At 29.1% G+C, this 24,534-nt stretch overlaps 5 protein-coding genes across 7 annotated transcripts; 1 reads left to right on the top strand and 4 right to left on the bottom strand.

Annotated features, from left to right (window-relative positions):
• Positions 1-11: 11 nt before the first annotated feature.
• Positions 12-2,003, bottom strand: LOC111299579 (2-methylene-furan-3-one reductase-like). The gene is made up of 4 exons (XM_022894841.2): positions 1,745-2,003; positions 1,337-1,660; positions 762-921; positions 12-449 (listed from the first exon to the last, which is right to left on the bottom strand). Exons 1-4 carry the CDS (start codon positions 1,964-1,966, stop codon positions 178-180), a joined length of 978 nt encoding a protein of 325 aa, XP_022750576.2. The 5' UTR covers positions 1,967-2,003; the 3' UTR covers positions 12-177.
• A 2,604-nt stretch (positions 2,004-4,607) lies between these two features.
• On the bottom strand, positions 4,608-7,019 carry LOC111299578 (CASP-like protein 4A1). The gene is made up of 3 exons (XM_022894840.2): positions 6,226-7,019; positions 5,926-6,061; positions 4,608-4,995 (listed from the first exon to the last, which is right to left on the bottom strand). The coding sequence occupies exons 1-3, from the start codon at positions 6,816-6,818 to the stop codon at positions 4,801-4,803; spliced, it is 924 nt and encodes a 307-aa protein (XP_022750575.2). The 5' UTR covers positions 6,819-7,019; the 3' UTR covers positions 4,608-4,800.
• Positions 7,020-10,225: 3,206 nt separating this feature from the next.
• LOC149513724 (formate dehydrogenase, mitochondrial-like) lies at positions 10,226-11,827 on the top strand. Of its 3 annotated transcripts, none has more exons than XM_089746829.1 (3): positions 10,226-10,682; positions 11,060-11,231; positions 11,521-11,827. In XM_089746829.1, the coding sequence occupies exons 1-3, from the start codon at positions 10,497-10,499 to the stop codon at positions 11,538-11,540; spliced, it is 378 nt and encodes a 125-aa protein (XP_089602955.1). In that variant the 5' UTR covers positions 10,226-10,496; the 3' UTR covers positions 11,541-11,827. The 3 variants fall into 3 exon arrangements, 2 of the variants coding, with proteins under 2 accessions (XP_089602955.1, XP_089602954.1); XR_016329515.1 differs by having other exon boundaries at positions 10,229-10,941; XM_089746828.1 differs by lacking the exon at positions 11,521-11,827 and having other exon boundaries at positions 11,060-11,487.
• Positions 11,828-13,289: 1,462 nt separating this feature from the next.
• LOC111300534 (peptidyl-prolyl cis-trans isomerase CYP38, chloroplastic-like) lies at positions 13,290-16,625 on the bottom strand. Its single transcript, XM_022896165.2, has 7 exons — positions 16,230-16,625; positions 15,667-15,957; positions 15,351-15,550; positions 14,388-14,623; positions 13,874-14,016; positions 13,728-13,799; positions 13,290-13,644 (listed from the first exon to the last, which is right to left on the bottom strand). The coding sequence occupies exons 1-7, from the start codon at positions 16,413-16,415 to the stop codon at positions 13,417-13,419; spliced, it is 1,356 nt and encodes a 451-aa protein (XP_022751900.2). The 5' UTR covers positions 16,416-16,625; the 3' UTR covers positions 13,290-13,416.
• A 3,357-nt stretch (positions 16,626-19,982) lies between these two features.
• Positions 19,983-22,682, bottom strand: LOC111300533 (bidirectional sugar transporter SWEET7b-like). The gene is made up of 6 exons (XM_022896164.2): positions 22,377-22,682; positions 21,948-21,984; positions 21,249-21,468; positions 20,635-20,793; positions 20,333-20,452; positions 19,983-20,245 (listed from the first exon to the last, which is right to left on the bottom strand). Exons 1-6 carry the CDS (start codon positions 22,408-22,410, stop codon positions 20,105-20,107), a joined length of 711 nt encoding a protein of 236 aa, XP_022751899.2. The 5' UTR covers positions 22,411-22,682; the 3' UTR covers positions 19,983-20,104.
• Positions 22,683-24,534: the final 1,852 nt, after the last annotated feature.

The raw sequence follows: 24,534 nt of genomic DNA, 5'->3' as shown, positions 1-24,534 counted from the left end.
GAAAGCCATAATAACTTAACAGATATCTCTTCTTTCTTTCATAATTAACTGTATATTTCATCAATCCATTGCCCCGCCATTTTTTTTATTACAAACTTAGCATTAAACTAAATGACGGTGGATGCTCATCTGGAAAAACAGTGACAATGGAAACATGATCCAATTCATCATTTCTCTTCATGGAATTGGATGAATGACAATTTTTCCAGTAACTCTACCGGTTTGAAGATATGATAATGCTTCTGGGATTTGAGAAAAAGGAAATGTGCCTTTTGGATCAATGACAGGCTTCACCTTCCCATTTTCCAGGAAAGGATTCAATTTCTCCAACATAGCTCCACTTGAAGTGAGTATGAACCTGAAAGCTGGTGGAGTAACAGCACCTACTGGTTTTATTGTCACAACCCGCCCACCTTCTTTGATTGCCTTCACTGCCCTTTCAGATTGCCCTGTTTTGTATCAATAAATATTATTAACTTTGTGTCAAGAAAACAACTACAACCTATTCACCTTTAAATTAGGTTTTATCTTTCTAATTTTCAAGAACGAATATTACTAATTTTGGTATAAGAGAGACCGCAACTTGAAGATAAAGGAAGGGATTGCAGGCACTGGAATTTGATCTCAAACCTGCTTAATATCACCTTTTAAAGCTGATTAGATGAATTAAGCTAAGCTCCGAGTTCAGATAACTTTTTTTTCATATAGCAAGTATAAAGCATCATTCCAATTAGTTCAGAGGCAACGATTCAGAATCATACCAACTGCATCATACACTACATCAAATTTTTCTGGGAAATCTTCAAAGTTGTCTTTGGTGTAATCAATTGCCAAATCAGCACCCAAGCTCCTTAGTAATTCCAGTTTAGATGAGCTCGAGGTTGCTGCGACTTTGGATGCTCCAAACACATGCTTTGCTAGCTGATCCCAAGGAGTGAAAAACCAAGAATAGAAGGAATTTCAGGTTCCAATTCAAACTCCAATATTAAACAAGAAGAATTGTGGACTAAAATGGTTTCAATATAGCCATAGATTTCCCTTTGGCATACTTAGAAATTAACCAATTTGTGATGTTTTGAAAGTACGCAGTCTGAGAATAAGAAAAAATATTGCAAGTAACAGGATTTGAATCTCATATTTATCGGATGTCATATTTTTAAGTGACTGTATTAACCAACCGAAGGAAACTTGGGGTTCTTCAAACTTTTTTTTTTTTTACATATAAAATCATACAACCAAAAATAAGAATCCAAAATGACAAAAATATATGACTAAGAAGTAGTTTTTGGTAGGAAAGTCATGTACTATACCAAAAAATTTTTACAAAATATTGTACCTGAATTACCATGGTGCCAACCCCACCAGCACCTCCTAAGACAAGGATAGATTGACCAGCAGATAAGCCAGTTTTTTGAAGGCCTTCATAGGCAGTCCCAATAACTAGGGGAACAGCAGCAGCTTCAACAAAACTCAGATTTTTGGGTTTGAGAGCCAAAAGCTTCTCTTCAGCTGCGGTATATTCAGCTGAAGTGCCAAATCTTTTTGGGTGATCCAAGCCTTTCTCATTAATGTTCCCGTATACTTCATCTCCTTCCTTAAAAATTTTTACTTTGCTGCCTACTTCCACCACCACACCAGCAACATCATATCCTGGAACAATCTGACAGAACGAACAACACAAGAATAACAAATCCCTGTCAAAGAAAAATAGACATGCAAGACTGAGAAGAAAAAGGGAATTTACAGGTAAGGGGGAATCAGTCTCTATGACCATCCCAAGCATCCTCTGGAAATCAACTGGATTAAGCCCTGCAGCTACAACTTTGATTAGAACCTGGTCTGCTTCCAGTTGAGGTACATTAACATCTAAGTTCAGTTTCAGAACATCAACAGGTTTTCCATGCTGAGAATAAACCCAAGCCTTCATTTTTGAGGGAATGGAATCACTTGAAGTAGTAATTTCCATGAGAATAAGAGAAAGAAAAGCTTTTTTTTTTCCAAGTGCTTTGATAAGATTTTATGCAATAATTTATAGGAAAGGTGAAAGCCGAAAGGGGATGATTAGTTAAGAGTCTCAATCACTATGGCTGCTGGCTAATAGAAGAAAACAGAGTAAATTGTGATGTATTGGCACTCAATAAAAATTTAATTAAATGTATACATATATATATTTATTTATTTATTTATTTTGGTTGAATGGTAAGAGGATTTTGAATTTTATTTAATACAGTTTTTTGAAATTGATCAAATAAATTTATTTATATCAAATTTAATAAATTTATAAAAAATTACCTTCCGATAATCCTATTTCAAATCTGACAAAGAAAATAGCACATTCAATATATTTTTCCTTTCTATATATGTTTCTATTGGAGGAATGACCCTAGTTTGCTCAAGGCTGATGTTAAAGTGGGAATCAGATATTTACTCTCTTTCATTAAAAAAAGTTTATAGGTATAAATTCAAGTCGAGTTTATCTTGTATGCCTGCAGAATATATTTTTAATTTCATATCAACTCCATTATCAATTAATAAACTCTCTCAAATAATCCTCAAATCATAAGGAAATAAAAGTATATTCCATAAATTAAAGGTTTTATCAACTATTCAACCAAACTAGGAATTCAATTGTTTCTTGTTGATAATAGCTAAGGGTTGATTTCTTGTCGTTAAATTTAAAACTTAATTCAAATAATTTATTTATTATGAAAATTAGTACTCAATTTAAGGTGTTATTTATTTTGATTTAAATGTTTCACGATTTTATTCTAAAAAAAAAAATTCATAAGTTTATATTTAAATTTATATATATATATATATATATATACCATATCATATTTTTATATTCTTTTAATATGAAATTGGAGGCATCAAAATCTCTTACGTTCAAACTTGATATTTTCGTTAAATTCAATACAAAATAGACACAAATTCATAAAATCATAATCATATCAAATGTTGAAATTTTAAAGATATTTTAGAGGTAGTTTTTATAATGTAACAATTAACTCTCATCCAACTTATAATATAATTTGTGAAGATTTATACTTAATTTATGAAGTATTATTTATTTTAATTCGAAAATCTCACAATTTTATCTAAATTTTTTTTTTTATAAATATAAATTTGGATCTTTATATATATATATATATCATATTATATTTTCATATTTTTTTAATATAAAATTAAGAACGTCATATTTATCTCTCTTAAAAATTAAATCTTTGCAAAATTAAAATTCGATCTTAATTAAACACTTATAATTTTTTTTCTTAATCCTCTAGGTTTCGGCTTCCCTTTGTAAAAAAGAAAAATGCTTTTCCTTTTTTTTTTTTTTTTTATGATAAAGATGGTAGATTTGTCTATCATCATTTATTTTCATTTGCTATATTTTATAGAAGACTCTTTTCATTACGTCAATCCAATTGTGACTTGATTAGACTCTTCTCATAAAATTGTATAAAGCTGCTCAACAAGAAAACTGGCCAAAAAAAAGAAAAAAACAAGGAGAAATTACATTTAAATTAATTCTCTTCTTGGATTGGATACATGACCAATTCTCCTGCAAGTCTGCCAGTGTCAACATAGGCCAGTCCTTCCAGGGTCTGAGAGAAAAAAGGATAAATGCCTTTGGGATCAATAACTGCCTTCACCTTCACTCTCCAGGAAAGATTCAGTTTCTCCAAATTCCAAAATAGACCCATTAGAAGAGAGAGAGAAAAAAAAAAATATATATATATATATATATGATAAAGATGGTAGATTTGTCTAATGCATGTATCATCATTTATTTTCATTTGCTATATTTTATAAAAGACTCTTTTCATTACGTCAATCCAATTGTGACTTGATTAGACTCTTCTCATAAAATTGTATAAAGCTGCTCAACAAGAAAACTGGCCAAAAAAAAGAAAAAAACAAGGAGAAATTACATTTAAATTAATTCTCTTCTTGGATTGGATACATGACCAATTCTCCTGCAAGTCTGCCAGTGTCAACATAGGCCAGTCCTTCCAGGGTCTGAGAGAAAAAAGGATAAATGCCTTTGGGATCAATAACTGCCTTCACCTTCACTCTCCAGGAAAGATTCAGTTTCTCCAAATTCCAAAATAGACCCATTGGAAGAGAGAAAAAAAAAATATAGATATATATATATATATATATGATAGCTGATGGAGTCACAGCACTATATATTGTCACAGCACGCTCACCTTTCACTGCCTTCATTTATCTAATATACGCTCACCGTATTTCATGTTCCTTCGACAATTTTCTGGTACGTAAGAATGCCTTGATGACCTTTCAAAAATTTTGGCAAATGCAAAATCAGATTTCTTTTGTTCCCTTCGAATGTAAATGTGATAACAATTGAAGTGGCCAAACCCAAACAAACAGAAGTCATGGTCACTTCAGCCTGGCCCTCGTTTATGGTCAATTGAGCCTACTCCCCCTTACCGGCAATGAGGTGGGCCTAAGGTGGGAACTTGGACCTGGACATGGCATGGCAGCAGACCTATATTCTTGAGCCCACCCCCTACTCTAATCTCGTATCATTGCAGAAATGTGACAGCATAAATATTAAGTTCACAGGGATCTGCTAACCAAACTTGTTGAAAATTCGAAATCATTCATCATCTTTGTTTTATACATATTCCAAGTGAAGTAAGGGAAACTTTCTGTACACAATTCAATGCTTCATTGTTCTAAACTGAGTCCCCTACCACTTGGTTCCAGTACATGCTGTTTTCAAACAATTTAATCTTTACACACCTAATACGTAGGTCCCAGAAGTGTTATAGGCTACATAGATTTGAAAGTAGAAAGAGTATAACCAGATATAAGTGAGCTTAAGGCTAAGGCAATAAATGCTACCAGGGACAATGCCGTAGAGGCCCTTGCCATCTCCGGGAACTTGTCTTTTCCCCAGTTGGATTGCCAGTCATCAACTCGGACAGTAGCTGAAGATGATGCTGATATGAGAAGATAAGCCAGCATCTGCCAAGTCCAACAAAAAGTTCAGCATTTCACTTTGAGTGCTTCAGCACACAGTTATATTAATCATGTCTATAAGAAGAATAAACCAGGTTTGACCCCATGTATTATCCACTATACCTCTCAATCACTAAAAGGTATATTATGCCTGAATCTAACTGGGTTCGTGGTGGCGGAGGACCTGAAGTTTCAGGCCAAGTCCTAAAGCCACAAGAGCACAAATAACTTCAGTGGCTAAAGAATTTTGGTGTTACTAAAAGGGGAGACAGCTCACAATCTTAATTCCTTTTTTGTTAGCATGTCCAATGCCACCTGAACAGTATATATTTCAATCTGCTCATCTGAAGATGTATAACAGGCTTTGTGGAAGATCGTGTTAATTGTCACTTTTACTGGGCTGCAATAGATTTTATAAATATTGCTTGCAAAAAGTACCAACTTTTCTCCAGGCCAGTAGCCACAATAGTATACAGAAAACAAGTTGAGAAAGTGAACGCGTCATTATCACACAGAAAAGGCTTTAAAAAGGTCTTCAAAAAGTTCTCCAACTAACTGGTCCAAAAAAAATTCTAACCTAAGCATTTCATGCTGAAACAATACTTTGACGTAAAGTCGCACCTAATTTAAGAAGTATTTTCATTTAATTTGAATGTTTCATGATTTTATTTTATAAAAAATATCTTATAAATGTAAGTTTAGGTGCCATACGAAGTGTTTATAGTTCTTGCAAATACTATAGTGAATACTATGTAAACCGGCCATTGGACTCATTCACCTACCTTTATTGGCTGTGGTCCCCTAAATTACTTCATCAAAGGAATCCCAGGATTAGGTGTAATTAAAGTTTGGCCTAGGTTCGGTACAATAATTAACATAAAAAAAGAAAAAAAAAAACCCAAAAAAGTAAGGGCCATTAGTCGAAAGAAGAATTACCTGATCCAAAACGAAATCTAAGAAACACCGGAGGCGACTCCGGGGTTTCTGTTTTCCGGAGGTCAGTTGGTAGGCTAGATCATATGCCTGAATCCCAGAGTACACAAATCCTATCACATTCACTGCCATACAGTATCTGCAATCCATTAAAGACCATTGCAGATCAAACAATACACGAAACCCAATAAATTGAAACATCGAACAACAGTTTAAAACAATGAACATCATTAAGCCAATGGCTGAACATCTATTTAGGCCTTCGTGACATCATGACATGGGAAAATGGAAAAAGCTACCAACCTGAACTCCTTGTAGTGGTAGAAAGAATCAATAGCCCAACCTTGATCTTTATCAGCAGCTAAAACAGAGAAAGAAACCAAACAAAAAGCAAACCCAGAAATCCTAAACCCCAACAAAGCCTTTCTTACCATCTTATCTCTCTTGGTTCTTCTTAATATGGACAAATCAGGCCTCAAACTTTTACCACTGCCAGAACCAAGTTTTTGACTCTGCTCTTCAACTTCAACAGTAGTAGCAATTGACTGGTCTCTAGATGTGAACTCCGCCCTGGAAACTGTTACAGCTGGTGGCTTGGAGTTGTGGTCAGAAGGTTGAGATGTTGGGGGTGGTGGAGAGAAGCCGTGGCTGAGAGAAGAGTGGTCAGATGAAAGTGAAGAGTCAACAGGAGAATGATCAGATGGTGGTGTTGACCTCTTGTTTAATAGAAATTGTAACACTGCATGGTTTTGCTTATTTTCTGCTTCTTCCCCTTGGTTTTGTTGTTCTTTTTGTTGCTGTTTTTCTTCTTCTTCTTGATGTTGTTGTTGTTTCTGTTCCTCTTCTTCTGGATGTTTTTGATGTTGTTGTTGTTGTTGTTGTTTCTCATCCTCCATTATTGAATAAGGTGGATTGATTGAGTTTTCTGGGTATTACACTTTGACAGTGAACTTGGGTTGGGGGTCTCAGGGTCTGGGCGGCTATTAACTGTATTAGAACGGTGTGGGACCGGAACTGAAGAAAGACAAGAAGACGATAGATGTATTACCTAGGCTAACACTTGCAGATCTTAATAGTACTTTCATTGTTTCTTCTTCTATTTACTAGTACCATATATATATTTTTTATAGGAGACTTGATTTTTAAACTTGTAGTAGCAGTACTAGTTATTTTCAATTTAGCGTAGGAAAAATAAAATCTTTGTAAATGTATATGTTTTAACTTGAAAGTCGAAACAGGAAATAATAATAATAATAATAATAATAATTTTGTATGAACATTTGACTTATTAATAGAATTAGTAAGTTTCACATTCACGTCGTTGTACTTTTTTTTATGTAAAAAATATTTTAAAAAATATGAATTATTTAATCTCTCAAATCATAATAAAATATATTATATTTAACATATATAAAATATAAAAATTATTTTATTATAATTTTTTTAATATATTAAATATAAATTTTTATTAAATTATGTAAATATATTTTAAAATTTTAAATTAAATTATTTTTTATATCATTTTCATATCAGAGCTAAAATTATTAAATCTATTCAACAGTAATTCGTACATGCATGTTTGTATATTAACTCTACTTCTTCCAAAATTAAAAAATTTTATGAAATTAAAAAAAAAAATCTCTCATTGCATAGTTCAAAATTCAACAATTCATTTGTCCAAAAAGAAGCATGTAACAATCGATTCTTCCGGCTTTTAGGTTTTCGAACTAAACCTATGCATTTAATTTTGCTCATGTATGGAGCACATCGCCTCTTCCTTAGGGTGTGCCACGTGGTGCACTCTATTCTTTCTTCTTCTTCTTTTTTTTTTTTTGGCTTTTTTGTTTTATTTTAAATATTTTTTTAATCTTTTATACATTTTAAATTTTTAAAATTTTTCTATATATATTTTTAAATTTTATCAATACTTTTAAAGATTTAAAATTTTAAGGTGGAATCTATTTTATGCCATTTTTTTCGTTTTTAAATTGCTTTATATCTTTTTAGTTTTTTAAAATTATTTTCAGATTTTTTAAAATTTATAAATAATTTTAAAAAATTTAAATTTTTTAAAATGGAATCCACTTTATATAATTTTTTCCTTTTTTTCTTTTTTCTTTTTCCTTTTTTATAATTTTTTTATAAAAATTTTATTGATTTTAATTTTTTGTGTGAGATCCACTTCACATTAAGAGTATGTATGTGTTTGTTTTTTTTTTTTTTTCTATTGTTTTCCTTTTATATATTAAAATTTTTTAAAGATTTTAATTTTTTTATGCACTGTCAAGCCATTCATTTCCTTTTTTCTTTTTTCTTTAATCTTTTTATTTTTACTTTTTCTTTCTTTTTCCTTTTTTAATAATTAATAAAATTTTTAAATATTTAACAATTTTTTAAAATTTTATAATTTTTTAGAAAATAATGTTATAGAAGTATCAACATCACATCCAGATTTAATATTTTTTCATTCTTTTATCTTTTTGTTAACTAATTTATTTTTTTAAATCATGATATAAAATTTTTCTAAAAAAATTCATTATTACTGATATCATATGACAATTTAACTTTATTTTTTTATTTTTTTCTTCATTTTATTTTTAAATTAGATAATTTTAAAAAAAAGGTCAACTGATGTGTATACACGGTATCATATTTTGTTTTTTTGTCCTTCATTTTTTCATTTTTATTTTTTAATTAAATAAATTTAACAAAAAAAAAATCAGTAAATAAATTTTTGTCAAAAATCAACGAAGGCATAGATGACAAAACAACTCATATGTGATGAGTTTCAATTCATTGTGTCTAATCGGTTCACCTTTTTATTTGAGACCAAATTTTTTTTTTTAAACAACAAAATCAGGTCTAATGTGAATTTAGAGTGTTTCGTATTGCCTGGGTATATATAAATATATGATTTATTATTCATTTAATTTTATATTTATATATTATATTAATAAAATTATTATTTGATACTTTTAATTTAATAAAATCATGTAACATTTTCATTTGATTTGATTTTTTCTTTTTTAATTAAATAAATTTTGTACAAAAAAATCAATAATTGTATGGATGACAAAATAGCTCATATCTCATAAATTTCGATTTGTAACGGTTTAATATGTGCAAATTTAAAAAGTTTGAGATCGAGTTAAGATTTTTTAAAAATAAAAGTCTAGTTAAAGATAAATTTAAAATCTTTTCGTCTTATCTTGAATATATATAAAATTTTTAATTATTTATTTTATTTTATATTTATATATATGTAATATATTAATTAAATTATTATTTAATATTTTAATTTAATAAAAATATTATATTTATAAATAATTAATATATAATCTATTCATCTATCCAACCATTCATTATATAAATTATACTTATTTTGTCCTCATTCAATGTATCAACATGATGCTTTGTGTTTATATCCTTTTTTGCTCTATATATATATTTTTTTTCTTTTTTTTTGTCAACTTTTTGTTTTCTAAAATTCTTTATTTTAAATTTGTTAAAAAAAGATCAAAGGTGTCCATATGATAACCCAATTTGGGTTTTTTTTTATTATATAAATTTTGCACCAAAAAAAAAATTGATAGATAGGGTGGCAAAAAAATTTATATTTAATGGGTTTTTATTTTACTTGACTTGACATAAATTTTTTTTTTGTTTTTTTTAACTTTTTATTTTTATGTTTTTTCATTTGTTACTTTTTAATAAATAAATTTTATAAAAAAATAATGTCGATAAAAATGTTCATACAGCTCTTTCATTTTTTTTTTTTTGTGTTTTTTAATTAAATTAACAAAATTTAAGGTGTTTGTTCTGAAGTTATCTCGTCGTATATACAAAATATATATTATTATTTATTTAATTTTATATTTATATATATAATATTAATAAATCTATTATTTTATATCATCTCCATTTGGTTTTTTTCCCTTTCACCTTTTGTTTCTTTTTCGTAAATTAGGTAAATTTTGTAATAAAAATCGGTGAATAAAAAATGGCAAAACAAAATATATAATTTAAATTTTATATTTAATAAAATTTATATTTATATATAATTAAGAAATAATTTATATTAAAAATAATTTTATTGATTAGATATCATATAAGTAAATTAAATTAATAATATTAAAATTAAAATTAAAATAATATATTATTTAAAAATTTAAAATACAAATTATACATTTTATTTATTTAGATATTATATATTTTTTAAAATTCAACAATCAAAAGTATAATTAACTTAAATTAATCCAAGAAATTATTAATTATTTTTTCTTTCTAATAGTGGCTGCATGCAGTCAAAATCACCCTGGCCTTAGTCAACCGTGAGAATGAGAAATTAAAATTCGCCACGAACCAAAAATTCCAGTTACACTACGAAAATAATAGCAGACTTGAGCCGGTGAAATTCACGACCCAATCACATTCTTCCATTGAATAAAAGAGAGAGAGAGTGAGAGAAAAAAAAAAAAAAAAACACGTAGGAGCAAAAGCCAAAGCAGAAATGTGCCTGGTTAGGTTTCTTGGTACCTGGGAAGTGTCCAACTGGTTTTTAGCCCATACAAAGGATGAGTTTTCAGCTTAAAAAACGTGAAAAACCCAGTTCACTTCCATTATTATTTCAACTCCTCAAAGAAAATTTCAGTGTCAGTTTGAAGTGTTTTCGAGATATGGCTATGAAGAAAGTTGCTAGCTCTGCTATCAAAGCCTTGGCCAATTCTGGGTCATCTTCTGTTCTTACCAGACAACTCCATGTAAGCTAATTCATGGATTGTTCCTTTTTTTTCAAGGTGAAAGTTGGTTTTGAGTATTTGTTGTTAAGATTTGCGTAGGCTTAGATTAATTTGAATATTTGACGGTTGGGATGAGCTTTCGCCATGGTCCATGGCTGATCGAAAGCAATGGAGGGCCAGGCTAATGCCTTTGCATGCATTAATCCAAGGCGTTTCAGTCGATGACTTGGTGTAGGGAAAGTGTAGCTTCCACGTGACACTGCAGCTGCTGCTCAAAACAGTGAGATTTTTTTATAGGAAAAGTGTTAAAATTTTAAAACAATGAATGTGGCCCTGCAAAATCTGTTTTTCACTCTAGTGGTTTAACTGCTCATGTTTCCTAATATATTTGGTAACAGGCTTCTCCAGGGAGCAAAAAGATTGTTGGGGTGTTTTACAAGGCCAATGAGTGTTATGCAAAGAATCCCAACTTTGTTGGTTGTGTGGAGGGAGCCTTGGGCTTGCGTGAGTGGCTGGAATCACAGGGACACCAGTATAATGTCACATATGACAAAGAAGGACCCGACTGTGGTAAGTATAAGGATGCCTTCACAATCATAAATGATATTTACACACGAATGCCACCATTATTTTGCATAGGAAATGTAAATTTGGCTGGTGCAGGGTGGTGTCACCTGCCTAAATTTTTGTAAGTGTTCAGGCTAATGCAAAGGGTTTGATGGAAAATGTTACAATGGAAGCATTTGTTTCTTTGATAACTGTGACAAATAGGGTTGTTCTTTTAGAATATGTGACCATCATGGCACCAACGGTTCATTACAAATGGGAATTTGATTTTAATCTCTTGTTGTTATTGCAGAACTGGAAAAGCCCCCTTGAGGCCCCTGAGCCCCCGACAGTAAAAAATCACGGGCATTACTGATTGGCTGGTCTCTAATTATTTCCCAGTTCCCTTGAGGTTATTTGGTGAAACAATTGGGGGGCCTCTGGTCTGGTCCTGTACTCCTCTCCTTTCCTCTATAAAACAATCACTTTCTTCTGATGCTTGCTTGCTCTGCATCAAAGTCAATAAGGGCCGCACTTCACGTGCTTGATGATGTTTGAGCAGCGCAATGAACATCGTTAAATTCTGAAAAAGATTAAATCTGACAATTTGAGATTCAATGTGATGCTATGATATGAAAAAAATTATATGTGTTTTGTATTTATTCGTGTTTTATATATATATATATTGACACTTTTAAATATGTGATATGATCTAAATAACTCGTTAAATTTAATTTTATCATACAAATATATATTTAATACGTTTAACATATTTTTTATATTTATTTTAATTTAATATAAACATATAAATATTATTTTAATTTTTAATTTTTTAATTATGATATTTAATTAGTTATTTAATATAATATAAAAATTATTTTAAACATTTAAATATGATACTCATTTAATAATTATTATAAAATTAATTTTTTATATTAATAATACAAATACAATATAAATATTAATATTAATCTTATACAATATTATTTTATTTTTTAATCTTTAACAATTTATCATTTTGAATTTGATATTAAAATTTAATATAGTTATTTAATATATATTAATATATATATATTAAATATATTAAATACATATTAAATGAGTATTAATTTTTTTTATTTTTTTAATATGTAAGTATTTTTTTATATTATTAACACGTCAAATTTATTAAGTTGTAAATGATAAATAGTTTATAATTATTTATTATTTTAATCATGTCTATTTATATATTTTTATGTTAATTATGTCTATTCGTGTATATCCGTGTTATTCATGTTTATTAGTATTGTATTTAAACAAATTAATTACACATATTAATCATGTCGTGTTACGTATAACATATATAATAAACATGTTGTGTTGATATTTAAAATTTAAATATATTTTATAATTTGTGTCGTGTTAATATTTTAATAATTCGTATCATTATACATATCAAATATGATAAAAGATACGATACGAAAACACAAATTGCCAAATCTAAAAATGATAATAGATTTAGGGGTCACATTCCTTTCTTTCTTTTGGTTTTATCTCGATTTGCAGCCCTTCCAAGAAGTTAAATTTTGCTAATCTCGAATCTAGATGTGTTCATAATTTAATTTAAATCAAATTAATTTACTAAATTAATTTAATTCAATTAATCGATCTATTATTACATTAATTTCAATTGATTAATGAAAATAATTTTAAAAATTTTAAATCAAAATATAAAAAAATTTAAATATAAAATAAAAAATACATAAAACAAATTATTTTATTTATCAAATTGTTAAAATTTTTAACACGATATTTTGGTATTTGAATATTTTATTTTATTTATTAAATTGTTAATTTTATTTACTTTATTTAAAATATAAAAAATTTAAAATTTAAAATATAATTTAACTTAAATATATTTATTATTCAACTAACTGAAAAAATTAATCAAATCAATTAAATTAATAAAAATATATAAAAATACATCAAATACGACATATAGTTTTTTGTTTTTATTAAATTGATATTTGATTTTTTTTTTTTTCATATCGTGTTTAGAATTATCAAGTTTATTTTTGGATAACAATAAATTATTCAAAAAAATAATAAATTCTCAGTTGAAATATTACAATTCTCTCAAAGTGAAAGATTACAAAATGAACTGAGTCACAAGAAGCAAGCTGCTTTATTCAGAAGTGACAATATGCAATTCCAAAAACACAAAAAAGTTCTACCCAGCTATCTTATAACTAGGATTGACTAGATTATCCAGGCCAGAAACTACTTGAATTGACTCTACAACATCACCAACCTTTAGGTCTGCCAAAAAATCCTCATTTTCTGTCACATAACCAAACACAGCATACCGACCATCCAATATATTGGCGTTACTAGGAGTTAGTTCACTTTCTTTTAACAGCCAAAATACCTGGCTTGAGGCAGAATTGTTCTCAAACTCCTGTCAAAAATAACAAGGGAAAGTCAGAGAAAAGAAACATAATACCAACAAGTGACAAAGAAAGATAGTTGATCAATTCTCACGTCTCTGGCCATGGCCATGGTTCCAAAAGCATTGAAGGGAATCTTCGTTTGAGCCTTGTATAGACCAAGCTCCTGTTCAAACACATACAGGCAACTCTTTTCATACAACTTTTATTTTGTTTAGACGCGAGAAGAGAAAGCTTTACCTCTAGTGTTGCTCCATAGACAGGCGCTTTGTCCCCATCAACCATTATTTCTAATGGTATTGTTCGGGTTTTCTCAGTACTAGGATCAATAAAGCCCTCTGCAGGACCTCCAGGATCTCCAGTTTGAATAACAAACCCATCAGCTGCAGCAAATCCAAGGAGATGTAACTAAAGTCTACATGTATATCTGAAAACAACCTACTACTATAAGTAATTAGTGTAGCAGTCAATCTACTGTTGATTGTAACAATTGGGAAGCGTTTGCAAACTACAATCGCAAGACAATGCTGTTTGGATTTATACCATTAGACATGATAAATAAGCAAAGATATCCACATCAAATATAGTAAATGCGTTAGACATCTCATTCTATTTTGTTAATGTTATGACAAATAAAAGACAATATAATAGGAGGATATTTGACAAACTTCATTCGCAAGGCAGCCAGCAATCTTTGAATATTTTTCCTCAAACCATGAAACTAGGAACAAAATACAGCAGAATCAAAAGTTACCTCTCTGAATTTCCATGCCATCATAGAAGTGCCTTTGCACCAGATCAACAAAATTTCCGGCAGTTACTGGGGCATTATATCCATCCAGAACTATATGGAACACACACTCCTCTAGATTAGGATTGTGCTTGACTTTGACCTTCATATCCACAGCCGCTCTTCCCTTCAGAAGAGGCATACTTTGGTATTCTTCAGGCACTTCATAGGGGAAGCCATCCACCATATCCTCTTCAACACTGCACAAACCCAATGCCCCAGCAAGATCTCAGCTGCAGTCAATGACAAAGTTGTTAAGAGGCTTAATTTTTATTTTATTTTGAGAGGCTTAATTTTTAGGTCCTTCCCAACTTTTATGATGAAAGTATGTTACAGTTTTAAAGGTGTTATGAGCAGCCCACTGCACCTTGGAAATACCTCTATGTAAATTTTGTTAGTTTAGCGTTTAAAGCTGACTTGGGCCTTGCTTGGTGCCAATAGCTGTGGCATATATGTTTGGTTCGCATAGAGACTACAAATGCTTGCAGTTGCAGACCTAAGCCCATTTTGTTGCACTTCTTATACCACAGAAACAAACAGAGCAATTAAATTTCCCCAACACCTTGAGCAAACAGTACAAGCTTGACCACCATATGACAGGTCAAACACAGCATTTTAGGAAAGCTACATAATATGGTGCAGGTCAGATCAAACATACTTCAGTTAAATTTGGTGCATGTTTTCCAACTAATTAAAATCATTTTAGGCAACCTTGATGGACAAATTGGAATCAAGGCTAACCTCATATCTCCGGAACTTAGAAAACCTACCATATACAAGGGTCATTTCGGGTTGATTTTGAAAGCCACTGGAAATTAAAGCATTATATATTTTCCAATACCCAGTCTTTGTGGGAGGGTGTATAAACTACGCAGCACAATGACAATCTTGGGCACTATGTTTTGAAGATTTTACTAAGATACTCACTCTCCAACATACTGAAGCAGCTCCTTGTGTTTAGGCGCCACAGCATCTCTATTCCTGTCCTCCACAATCTGTTGTAATTCCTCCATCCCAACTTCCAGCTTGTCAAGCAATTCCACTCCATGGTCCTTCTTTGCTTCAGCTAATCCAGAGATAATTAAAGTTTTCCCTTGCTTGAGGGATCGAGATGCTTGCCTCAAATTCTACATTTTATACAAAGACAAGGCCTTGGTTATCATGAATGCAATTGCTAAGCCTATCAACAGAAGCATGTAAAAATATCAAATTGCTAGTTCATGTTAAGCCCAGGGAGTCTTACTCTCTCGACAGAATCAAGTGCCTTGACACCAGCAATCTTGAGACTCTCTGATATGTCCTCAAGTGGTTTTTGTACTTCTCTAATAGCTTTATTGTTAATTGGCACTGCATATCTCAACAATGCTCCAGGGTCTTTTATTGGAGGTCCAGAGATTAGAACAGACAAATCAGGCAATGCAGGACTAGCTGCATAAGCATTAGGAGACCAATCCAGTGATGGCATTCCAGTTATCAGCCCAGCAGCCAAAACAATGGAGAGTGCAGATTCCTTCAGAGAAAATGACCTCCCTTTCTGCTCAAAAACCAATCTTTGTAACACATCAATTGCATTAAAAACCAAGCTCTACCCCGCCCCCCCCCCCAAATTCAGCACTCCCTTATATAAATCTTTCCTATAATTCAGAGTAACATCCACCAGTTATATTATTTGATCAATTCATATTAAAAAAAGCTTGATTTCCCCCAATGAATCATTCTATTAAATGCTAAACCCCCAACATGCACCATAATAACACAAAAGCCATAAAAAACAACCAATAATAATAATAATGGAAGAAATCCAACCTGCCCATTTTGAAGCTGACACTGAACATGCCTCTGAGAACGACATTTGGACAGGAACTGCCTATTCCACCAAGAACTGCTCTTTAGAGTCCCTAGAAAGCTAGAACCTTTGGTGGGTATTCTTGGATTAATCCATTTAGAGGCAGCTAAAGAAGTGTAACAGTTGCAAGAGATGACATCTGCCATTTTTTTAAGAGATAAGAAATGACATATACTAATATCAAAGGTTTCAGGAAAAAAAATTGGCAATTGAAAATTTTTTTGTCAAACAAAGTTTTGAGTCTTTTTCGTGATGAAGAAAGGATAAGGTTGTTGGGTTCAGACAGGAAATAAATAAATGTTGGCTAAGACATAAGAGCTATTACAATGTTAGGATATGCTGCAACACGGGTCATCATCCTCACTCTCTGGATAAGATTTCGTTTTTGGATTTATGGACCTCTCTCTGTCCCTCATTTTTTTTTCGTGATAATAATTAGAACGGAATTTGATTTAACTTTTAGATAATGTAAGGTATTATGAATTTTTAAAATTTGATTTGAATTTAAATTGATATTTTTTAAAAATAGATTCGAATTAAATTTTATTGATTTGATTTAGTTTATTAATTTTTAAATTTTAAATTTTTTATATATTATTTTAATAAAAATTTTAATATATTTAAATAAATTTATATATAAAATAATTATTTTTATTTTATAAAAATTTAAGAAATATATAAAACCTAATAAAAATATATTATTTAGGTCAATTAGAATTTTTTTATTTTTTATATTTCAAACTTGATATATATATATATATATTTACTATCTAACTTTGATCTAAATCAAATAAAAAAATTAAATTAAACCAAATATTATGATTTCAAACCAATTTTTTATTTTTGCAAAATTTTTTCACCCATATTAATTTTATAAAAAAATATTACACTTGATCTTTTAAAATACACATGAAAATCACAAAAAAAAAAATTATACAAGTTAAAACTTTAACAGAAACCATATAGGTGAAAATAAGAATATAAATATATATTTTTTTATGAACATAAATTATATCACATAATTTTTATATAAAATATGAATAGAATATACGCAACTGAAACCTAGAAAATATGACTAATACAGCTAGTACTGGACTACTGGTATACTTTGAGCATGAAGGCTTGAGCAATTGGTTTTTTTTTTTTTTTTTTGGTATATTGTGTGGGCTGAATTCATTGCCCAGGCCATTGTCGATTGGGATCCACCTTTGGTATTGGGCATGTGGCCAACCACAGTGAATGATTTGTACTTATCAATTTAATTTTTAAATGATTTTTTTAATACCTATTCTCAGTCTTTTTTATTAAGAGTATCTGTTTTTTTTTTTTTTTTTTATCGATTTTAGTATGATAATGATTTGTTTTTGTCATATTGACCATGAAATTATGATTATTGAAGTAATTCCTTTATAAAATCTTTAAATCACTCCAATATTAAGATTTGTTATGCCTAGTTTTTGACATAAATGAATTTACAACTTAATAATAACAAATTTGCTCAAAAGCAGGGATCTAAGTATTTTCCAAGTTACTCAATAATAAATTAGAATTGATGTTTAGGAATATTAATGGATAAAGTATAGAGATAGTAGAGCATTTTTTATTTTCATATTCGAATTTTTATATTATATTTATCTCTATATTCATACTTAATAGATATTTTAAATTTATTTTTATTTTCATTCTTGTAGGAATTTAATGAGTATAAGTAATTTTTATACCCATAATTTTTTTAAAAATATAAAAATACAATTTTATTTTTTAGCATTTTTATTTTTATTTTATATATTTAAGTAATTTTTTATAAATATATATTAATATATTTTTTCAATAAAAATATATTAATTTTAATTAATCTAAAATAATAATTTATATTATTTAATAAAAATCTATTTACTAAATATATAAATATATATGTAAGGTAAAGACATGAGACAAATGTTATATTACTTGTCCCTATCTTTGTGTCCAATAAAAATTTAAAATCATACTCATTTTCATCTCTATACCCATAATATAATATCCATCCATTCTCTATTAGGGTAAAAAATCAGATTCCCCATTGGATATGGATAAGATTAACATTCATATTTAATATTAGTAATCCGTGCATCTCATTATAAATTAATGTTTTATATTGTATATTTGAAAAGTTATACTATTCATTAATCTTGTCAAATAAGGTATTGATGTGAATTCAAGATTTAACTTAATTATTTCATACATTTACTCTTAAAAGGTAATCAACTGATTTAAAATTTAAAATTTAATATTTATGACTTTTCTTATATTTAGGTAACGATTCCCTTTATAAAAAAAAAATGGTGATGTTGATATAAATAAATCAAACCCAAATTTGGAGCAATATGCCTTTTAGACATGGTCATTACCCGAAATTGATCGAGTTCGGAGGAGAAACAAAGAGCTATGTTGGATGGATTCTGGATATGTTATGTTTTTTTTTTTTTTTTTAAAGAATTTTTTACATTAATTTTGAAAATTAAAGTGTCATACCTAGCTACATGGATAATAAAGTAGTGCCCAAAAAATGCGGGAAAAGTATGTTAGGGTAAGGTGAGAAGTGTGCGTAACATGAACACGGCTAAAGAGACAAAAAAAAAAAAAAAAAAAAAGGTGGCAGTAAGCAAAGAGAAATGAAAAGTGAACGATCTGTTTTCTTGCTAACTTAGGATAGCTGTAAGTAAAAATTAAATAAATTTGATAATTTAAAATATTATATTTGATATGATATGAAAATGATACAAATGTGACATAATTTAAAATTTTAATAAAAATTATATATAAATATAATAAAATAAAAATATATATATTATATTTTCGTATCGATACAAATTATGATAAATAATTTTTATGTAAAATATGGTATAAATATATAAATTATCATTATTTTACATGATAAAAATATGCAAAATTTTAAATCTAAAAATGAAAACATTTGATTACAATTTTGCGTGAAAGTTCAAAATTGACTATGTCTTTCCCAAAAACTAGGAGGAATTTGATGGTCCCTCAATATCTATCTTGTGAATTAACAAATAATAAAAAAAGATTTTATCTGCAAATCCCATATGCTTTCCCATGTTATTAGGAAGTTATCAAATCACAACATTAACCAACATAAAAAAAAAAACAAGATAAAATTTAAATCCAATATTGAAAAATATCTCAACATAATCATCCAAGTACTTGCAATCCATAAGAACGAAATAACCATTGTATCAAAACCTTCGGCCTATTGCCAATAAAAGTTGACAAAAATGATAACAGGTGAGTGTTGGATGTATTAGTATTCAGATTTAAATTTTTTCATAATTTCTCGTTGTTAAGTGATTTATAAATTTAAAAAATTTATAAATAAAAATTTAATAGATCTGTAAATTTTAATTGGATAATTAAACTCATAAATTTTAATTAAGTTGACGGTTTATTTTAAGATAATTTTCTTTGCTCCTAAACTTTTTTTTAGATAAAGAAAAATGGGCCAAATATATAATTTTTTTTTTTCAAAGAGTTAAGTTCCAATTCTGTAATTTCGATTAGAAAAAATCAAACAAAGAAGCATGACAACTGTCAAGTGAAGAGTTGAAAATTGTGGTTTTTTTATATAAAAAACCTGATTTTCAAACTAAAACCAAAAGGATTATGGATAGTTATATACAAAATTTGAAGCATTGTAAGAATATTTATCCAAATTAAGCAAAATCAATCCAATCCATTGCCAATTAGGCAGTAACCAAGTGACAAACATAAACCAAAAACAAAGCAAAATTGAGATCAAAGTTTTTGTCCTGTTGGAACTCAATAGAAGCTTTTTTCAGGCACTCTGATTCGGATACGAGAGTTGAACCTCTGATGGCTTTTCAACTTCTTTGATTTTGTTCTTTCCAAGGTAGTAGTAGTAACCATATAAACCCAGCTGAACCACCCCAAAGATTAATCCAAGCCCATTGCTAACCTGCAAAAAAACCATAATCAAATAAATGGTTCAACGATTTTTAACTTAAGATTTGGTTCAATTATATTAAAATGGAATAATTTTTACCAGGATGAAAATGTCCAGTTGTATGAGGGCAAAAATAGTCCAACAGATGCCATTAGCTAAGCTAGCAACTGAGAGCCAGAAAGGCATATATTCGACACTCTTTGTCGTTATAACTTTTTTCTGTTATTCACCAATAAGATCAAAACAGATAGCAATATAGTTAAAATAACAGTGAGTGAACGTGATTTGTTGATAGAGCGTTGAACTTTTAGTTTCGATGATTAAGATTCAATCTGACTTCGAAAGAAAAAACAGTGAAAGTGAAGGAAAAATAGAGTTGAGGAGAGAGAGAGATATTTTACCCAGATGGCAAGAGGGGAGGCGTACATTATGATGTTAAAGACATCACATATAACCCCAACAAAAAGAGATCTGTGCTTGAAGTTGAAGACGAGCATACCAATGACAACAATCAGTGCTGTGAAACATAATTCACCCAGGAGGATGTAGCCTACACGAGCCTGAAAATTGTGGAATTAAATACTATTAGATCAACCATACATATAGCATCCATCAATCAAACATGGTGCTTTGATTTGCATATTGTCTTTTTTATGAGAGTAATTCAAGAGTGTGATCAAGACACAAGACAATCTGAAAATCCCTCATCCAAATTTCTACCCAATATTTGATGCATACGTGCAATCTAACAAATACATACTCATCCTAAAATTCTACCTATTTGATGCCTACGTTCAATCTATACATGTCTGGGGTCATGAGTCATGACAAACAAAAAGAAATTGAAACAATGTAAAATTCACATCTATCCCACTAGCTAGGTTTCTTAGGCATTTAAAATGGTAGGTCAATGGTTATACAAATTAATAAGAGAATGGATCAGCCAACAAGTAATCAGGATTCGATCTCCGATAATCTCAAGTATTTGAAAAAAAAAATGGTTCATAGTTCATACCCTTTTCTTCTTATCATTAGCATAGATCCAGTATATGGTTAAGTAGATCAACTCAATAGTGAGGCCGATTGTGTTGATGGTCAAGACCAGAATGTTGTCTTTTTTAACAATGGGGAGACCATAGAACATCCAGAAAACGCAGTTCAAAACTGTGCACAAGTAAGGATATGGCTGGAACTCCTCAACCGCCTTCTTCTTATGGATTCGGTAAAATGTTGGCCTATTTTCATTTATTCACAACAACAACAATTAATATAATTATGCATCAATCCGTCAACACCAATAATAATTATTTGTCTCATACATATATTCATAAATTCATGAAAAAAAAATAATTATTACTCTATAAAAGAATCCCAAAGACTTGAAAATACAAACTTTTTAAACTATAGACTCGTTCATCAATACGTTAATTATAATTATGAAAAAAATGAAATTTTAATTTTAATTATCATAATCAAATTCTTCCAATTTCATTAATTATTTTTTATGTGTTTATAAATCTTAGGATCAAAAGTAAGCTTAAATAAAAATAATAGTAAACAAATTATTCTCATGAACCCGAGATTGATTTTAATTAGTTTATATAATCATCATTAAAAAGTTTAAATTTCAATATTGTAACTTTTTTTATTCTCAAACTAGAATTTTTTTTGTATGAAAAAAATTTTCATAATTAAAAAATGAAAGTGAAATTACACTGGCGAGAGGAAAAGGCCGAAGGAGATGACATTTCCTGAAAAAAAAGTGTAATTATTAAGATATAATCATACGAAAACCTTCAATAATAAAAATAATAAAGTATAAAATAGTAAAAGAAATATAATAAATAAATACTGAAAAAGAAATGAAAGTAGAATATCTGTTGAATCTTCACAGATTCATCAATGTAAAAACTTAACGTTATTAATATTTTCAGTTCATATTTACTTTTAAAAAAAAATGAAACAGAAATAAATTTGAAAACTATCGGAACATGGATGCTTATGATCAAGCTTCGAAGCTTCTTAAAAAAAAAAAACTCGAGTAAATCAAAACACATTCACCTTAGCTCCTCACCGATCATGAAAATCAACAAAAAAAATTAGAAAAAAAAAAAAGATAGACAAACCGGAAATAGAGAGATACCGATAATGCCAACGATGTTCCGAGCAAGTCCCATCTTTGAAAGCTTTTAGCAGCAAATACAGAAAACGAGAGAGAAAATGGAGCAAAGTGCTAAGATTTATGAGATCGTCCTTTCAATAAGAAGGATTACTAGTTGGAGAAGAAATCCGATGAGATAAGATTTTACCTTTTCAAACGAAAATTCGTTTTCAAACAATAAAATTTTTAGTTATCCACTGATCCTAATTATCCATTAATTCTAATTAAATTTGATGAAAATTTTTTGTGCATGCGAATTGCATGGCGTCGTGGCTTTGGGTAATCGGGGGAAAGAAGTGTGACGCGGCCTTTAAACCGTTGCGGCAGTTGTTGTGGAGGATATGCAATTAGTGTCGAATTTCAACGAAATTACGTAAGCTGCCATAATCTGAATGTTGGAATACATTGCTTCTTCTTCTTTTTTGCTAATTGAATTGAGGGAATTTTTTTTGGCAAAATAATAATAATAATAATAATAATAATAATAATAATAATAATAATAATAATAATAATAATTTGAGGGAAGATTTTGGCTTTCCAAATTTCCAGTGCCTTGACCAATAGAGATTTGCCATGCCAGCACTGGTTAACATTTTCGATTAAGAATATTTTTTTTTGTTGCTTGCCCTGTTGTTAGTTTAATTCAGATTTTGAAAAACAATATTTTGGATTAATTCAAAATTTGAGAGACTTCACTTTTTTTTTTTTTAATTGAAGTTGGACTATACAGTATTAGAGTTGAGAAAATGACCAAGAACTTAAAACAATTTCAAAAAGCTCGATCTTGATTTGATTAAAAAAAATTCAATTCTCAATCTAAAGAAAAAAATTTAGACTTTGAATAACTTAAATACGAAAAAATTCGATGTCATTGATCTAACATTTGAATGTCTCATAATCAAGCATGGCACATTTCAATGCTATTGGACGGAAGCAGAGACTCAAGTTTTAAAGAAAGAACACAATGCACTATAGAGAACCCAATTCGCCAAATAAAAATTGAAATAGACAAAAAAAAAAAAAAAAAGAGAATAGAAAACCCGTTTCAAATAGAAAAAATAGAAAGATCGGTTCATTAATTAAGGGATAAGGTCCAGATTTATCACTCATAAGTCATGGATCAAATTTACCATATATTTTGAATTGTTGTAATTTTACTATTATACTTTTAATTTAGTTCCAGTATAATTGAGAATTAAAATATTTTATAAAATATCCCATTATATCCTTACGAAATATTATCTTGTATCTTGTTATTACCTTTTGATAAATTTTTTAATCAAATTAAAAATATAATAATAAATTTGCAGTAGTTCAAAAATAGAGGTAAATTTGATTATCATTCTAAATAGAATGATAAATTTAAATCTTATATGATTAAATAAAGGTACAGACAAAAACTGAAATAAAATATATCATTGATCATTCAACTATGGTTATTTTTTTAAAGTGATAACCTAATTATTAAAACTTTTAATTTAGTGACTAAAATTTTAAATAAAATTTTTTTTATCACTCAATCATTAATTTTTAATAATATACGGTTATCAAGTATCACATGATATTATCATGTCAACAATATGCTATGTGGTATTGTTAATGCGACGCTATAAATTTCAATAAAATAAATTTTGTTATTGTAACATTATCATGTCAATACACCATTAGAGACTAAGAGTCGAGTGATTAAAAAAAAAAAACACTTATTCAAAATTTATTGGTTAAATTGAAATTTTTATAATTTAGTGATCATTTTAAAAATACTACCATAATTGAGTGACTAATAATTTAATTTATCCAAAAAAAAAAAAAAAGATATGGCTTACCATGATGGTAAGAGGTGAAGCATACATTAGCACTACAAATAGGATTCCAACAATGGCAGATCTTTGGGCATGAGTTTTTGGTATGAAAAAATGGTCAAATACATTGGGGCTTGGCCTAGTGTAAATTGAGGAAACATTGGATAACTAGTAGGGTTAACCAATACTACTGTCCAGTCACATGGCAAAAATGATATGGACTGAAAATGATCTGAGGCTGAAAGAGTCTGGAGCTGGACCTTGAAGAACTAACAGGTGAAAGACCTCTGAACAGGCCTTATTTTCGAAATGCAATGCACCCATGTCTTGCTGGAATG

This window comes from Durio zibethinus, chromosome 18, assembly GCF_047325235.1.
Source record: "Durio zibethinus cultivar Kanyao isolate XHJ-2024 chromosome 18, ASM4732523v1, whole genome shotgun sequence".
Taxonomy (NCBI): domain Eukaryota; kingdom Viridiplantae; phylum Streptophyta; class Magnoliopsida; order Malvales; family Malvaceae; genus Durio; species Durio zibethinus.
This window is presented reverse-complemented; position numbering and strand designations above follow the sequence as displayed.

Excerpts from the sequence above, each read along its gene's own strand:
- LOC111299578 (XM_022894840.2), bottom strand. The coding sequence starts at position 6,818 with ATGGAGGATGAGAAACAACAACAACAACAACAACATCAAAAACATCCA. Across the intron at positions 6,062-6,225 it reads TACCACTACAAGGAGTTCAG|ATACTGTATGGCAGTGAATG; the intron begins GTTGGTAGCTTT and ends AATGGATTGCAG. Across the intron at positions 4,996-5,925 it reads TAGATTTCGTTTTGGATCAG|ATGCTGGCTTATCTTCTCAT; the intron begins GTAATTCTTCTT and ends TGGACTTGGCAG.
- LOC111299579 (XM_022894841.2), bottom strand. The coding sequence starts at position 1,966 with ATGGAAATTACTACTTCAAGTGATTCCATTCCCTCAAAAATGAAGGCT. Across the intron at positions 922-1,336 it reads TTGGCACCATGGTAATTCAG|CTAGCAAAGCATGTGTTTGG; the intron begins GTACAATATTTT and ends CCTTGGGATCAG. Across the intron at positions 450-761 it reads TGTAGTGTATGATGCAGTTG|GGCAATCTGAAAGGGCAGTG; the intron begins GTATGATTCTGA and ends GATACAAAACAG.
- LOC111300534 (XM_022896165.2), bottom strand. The coding sequence starts at position 16,415 with ATGGCAGATGTCATCTCTTGCAACTGTTACACTTCTTTAGCTGCCTCT. Across the intron at positions 14,624-15,350 it reads CTGCTTCAGTATGTTGGAGA|TGTTGAAGAGGATATGGTGG; the intron begins GTGAGTATCTTA and ends GGGTTTGTGCAG. Across the intron at positions 13,800-13,873 it reads TCTATGGAGCAACACTAGAG|GAGCTTGGTCTATACAAGGC; the intron begins GTAAAGCTTTCT and ends GTGTTTGAACAG.
- LOC149513724 (XM_089746828.1), top strand. The coding sequence starts at position 10,497 with ATGAGTTTTCAGCTTAAAAAACGTGAAAAACCCAGTTCACTTCCATTA. Across the intron at positions 10,683-11,059 it reads TTCTTACCAGACAACTCCAT|GCTTCTCCAGGGAGCAAAAA; the intron begins GTAAGCTAATTC and ends ATTTGGTAACAG.
- LOC111300533 (XM_022896164.2), bottom strand. The coding sequence starts at position 22,410 with ATGGGACTTGCTCGGAACATCGTTGGCATTATCG. Across the intron at positions 20,794-21,248 it reads CTAATGATAAGAAGAAAAGG|GCTCGTGTAGGCTACATCCT; the intron begins GTATGAACTATG and ends CACAATTTTCAG. Across the intron at positions 20,246-20,332 it reads AACTGGACATTTTCATCCTG|GTTAGCAATGGGCTTGGATT; the intron begins GTAAAAATTATT and ends GTTTTTTTGCAG.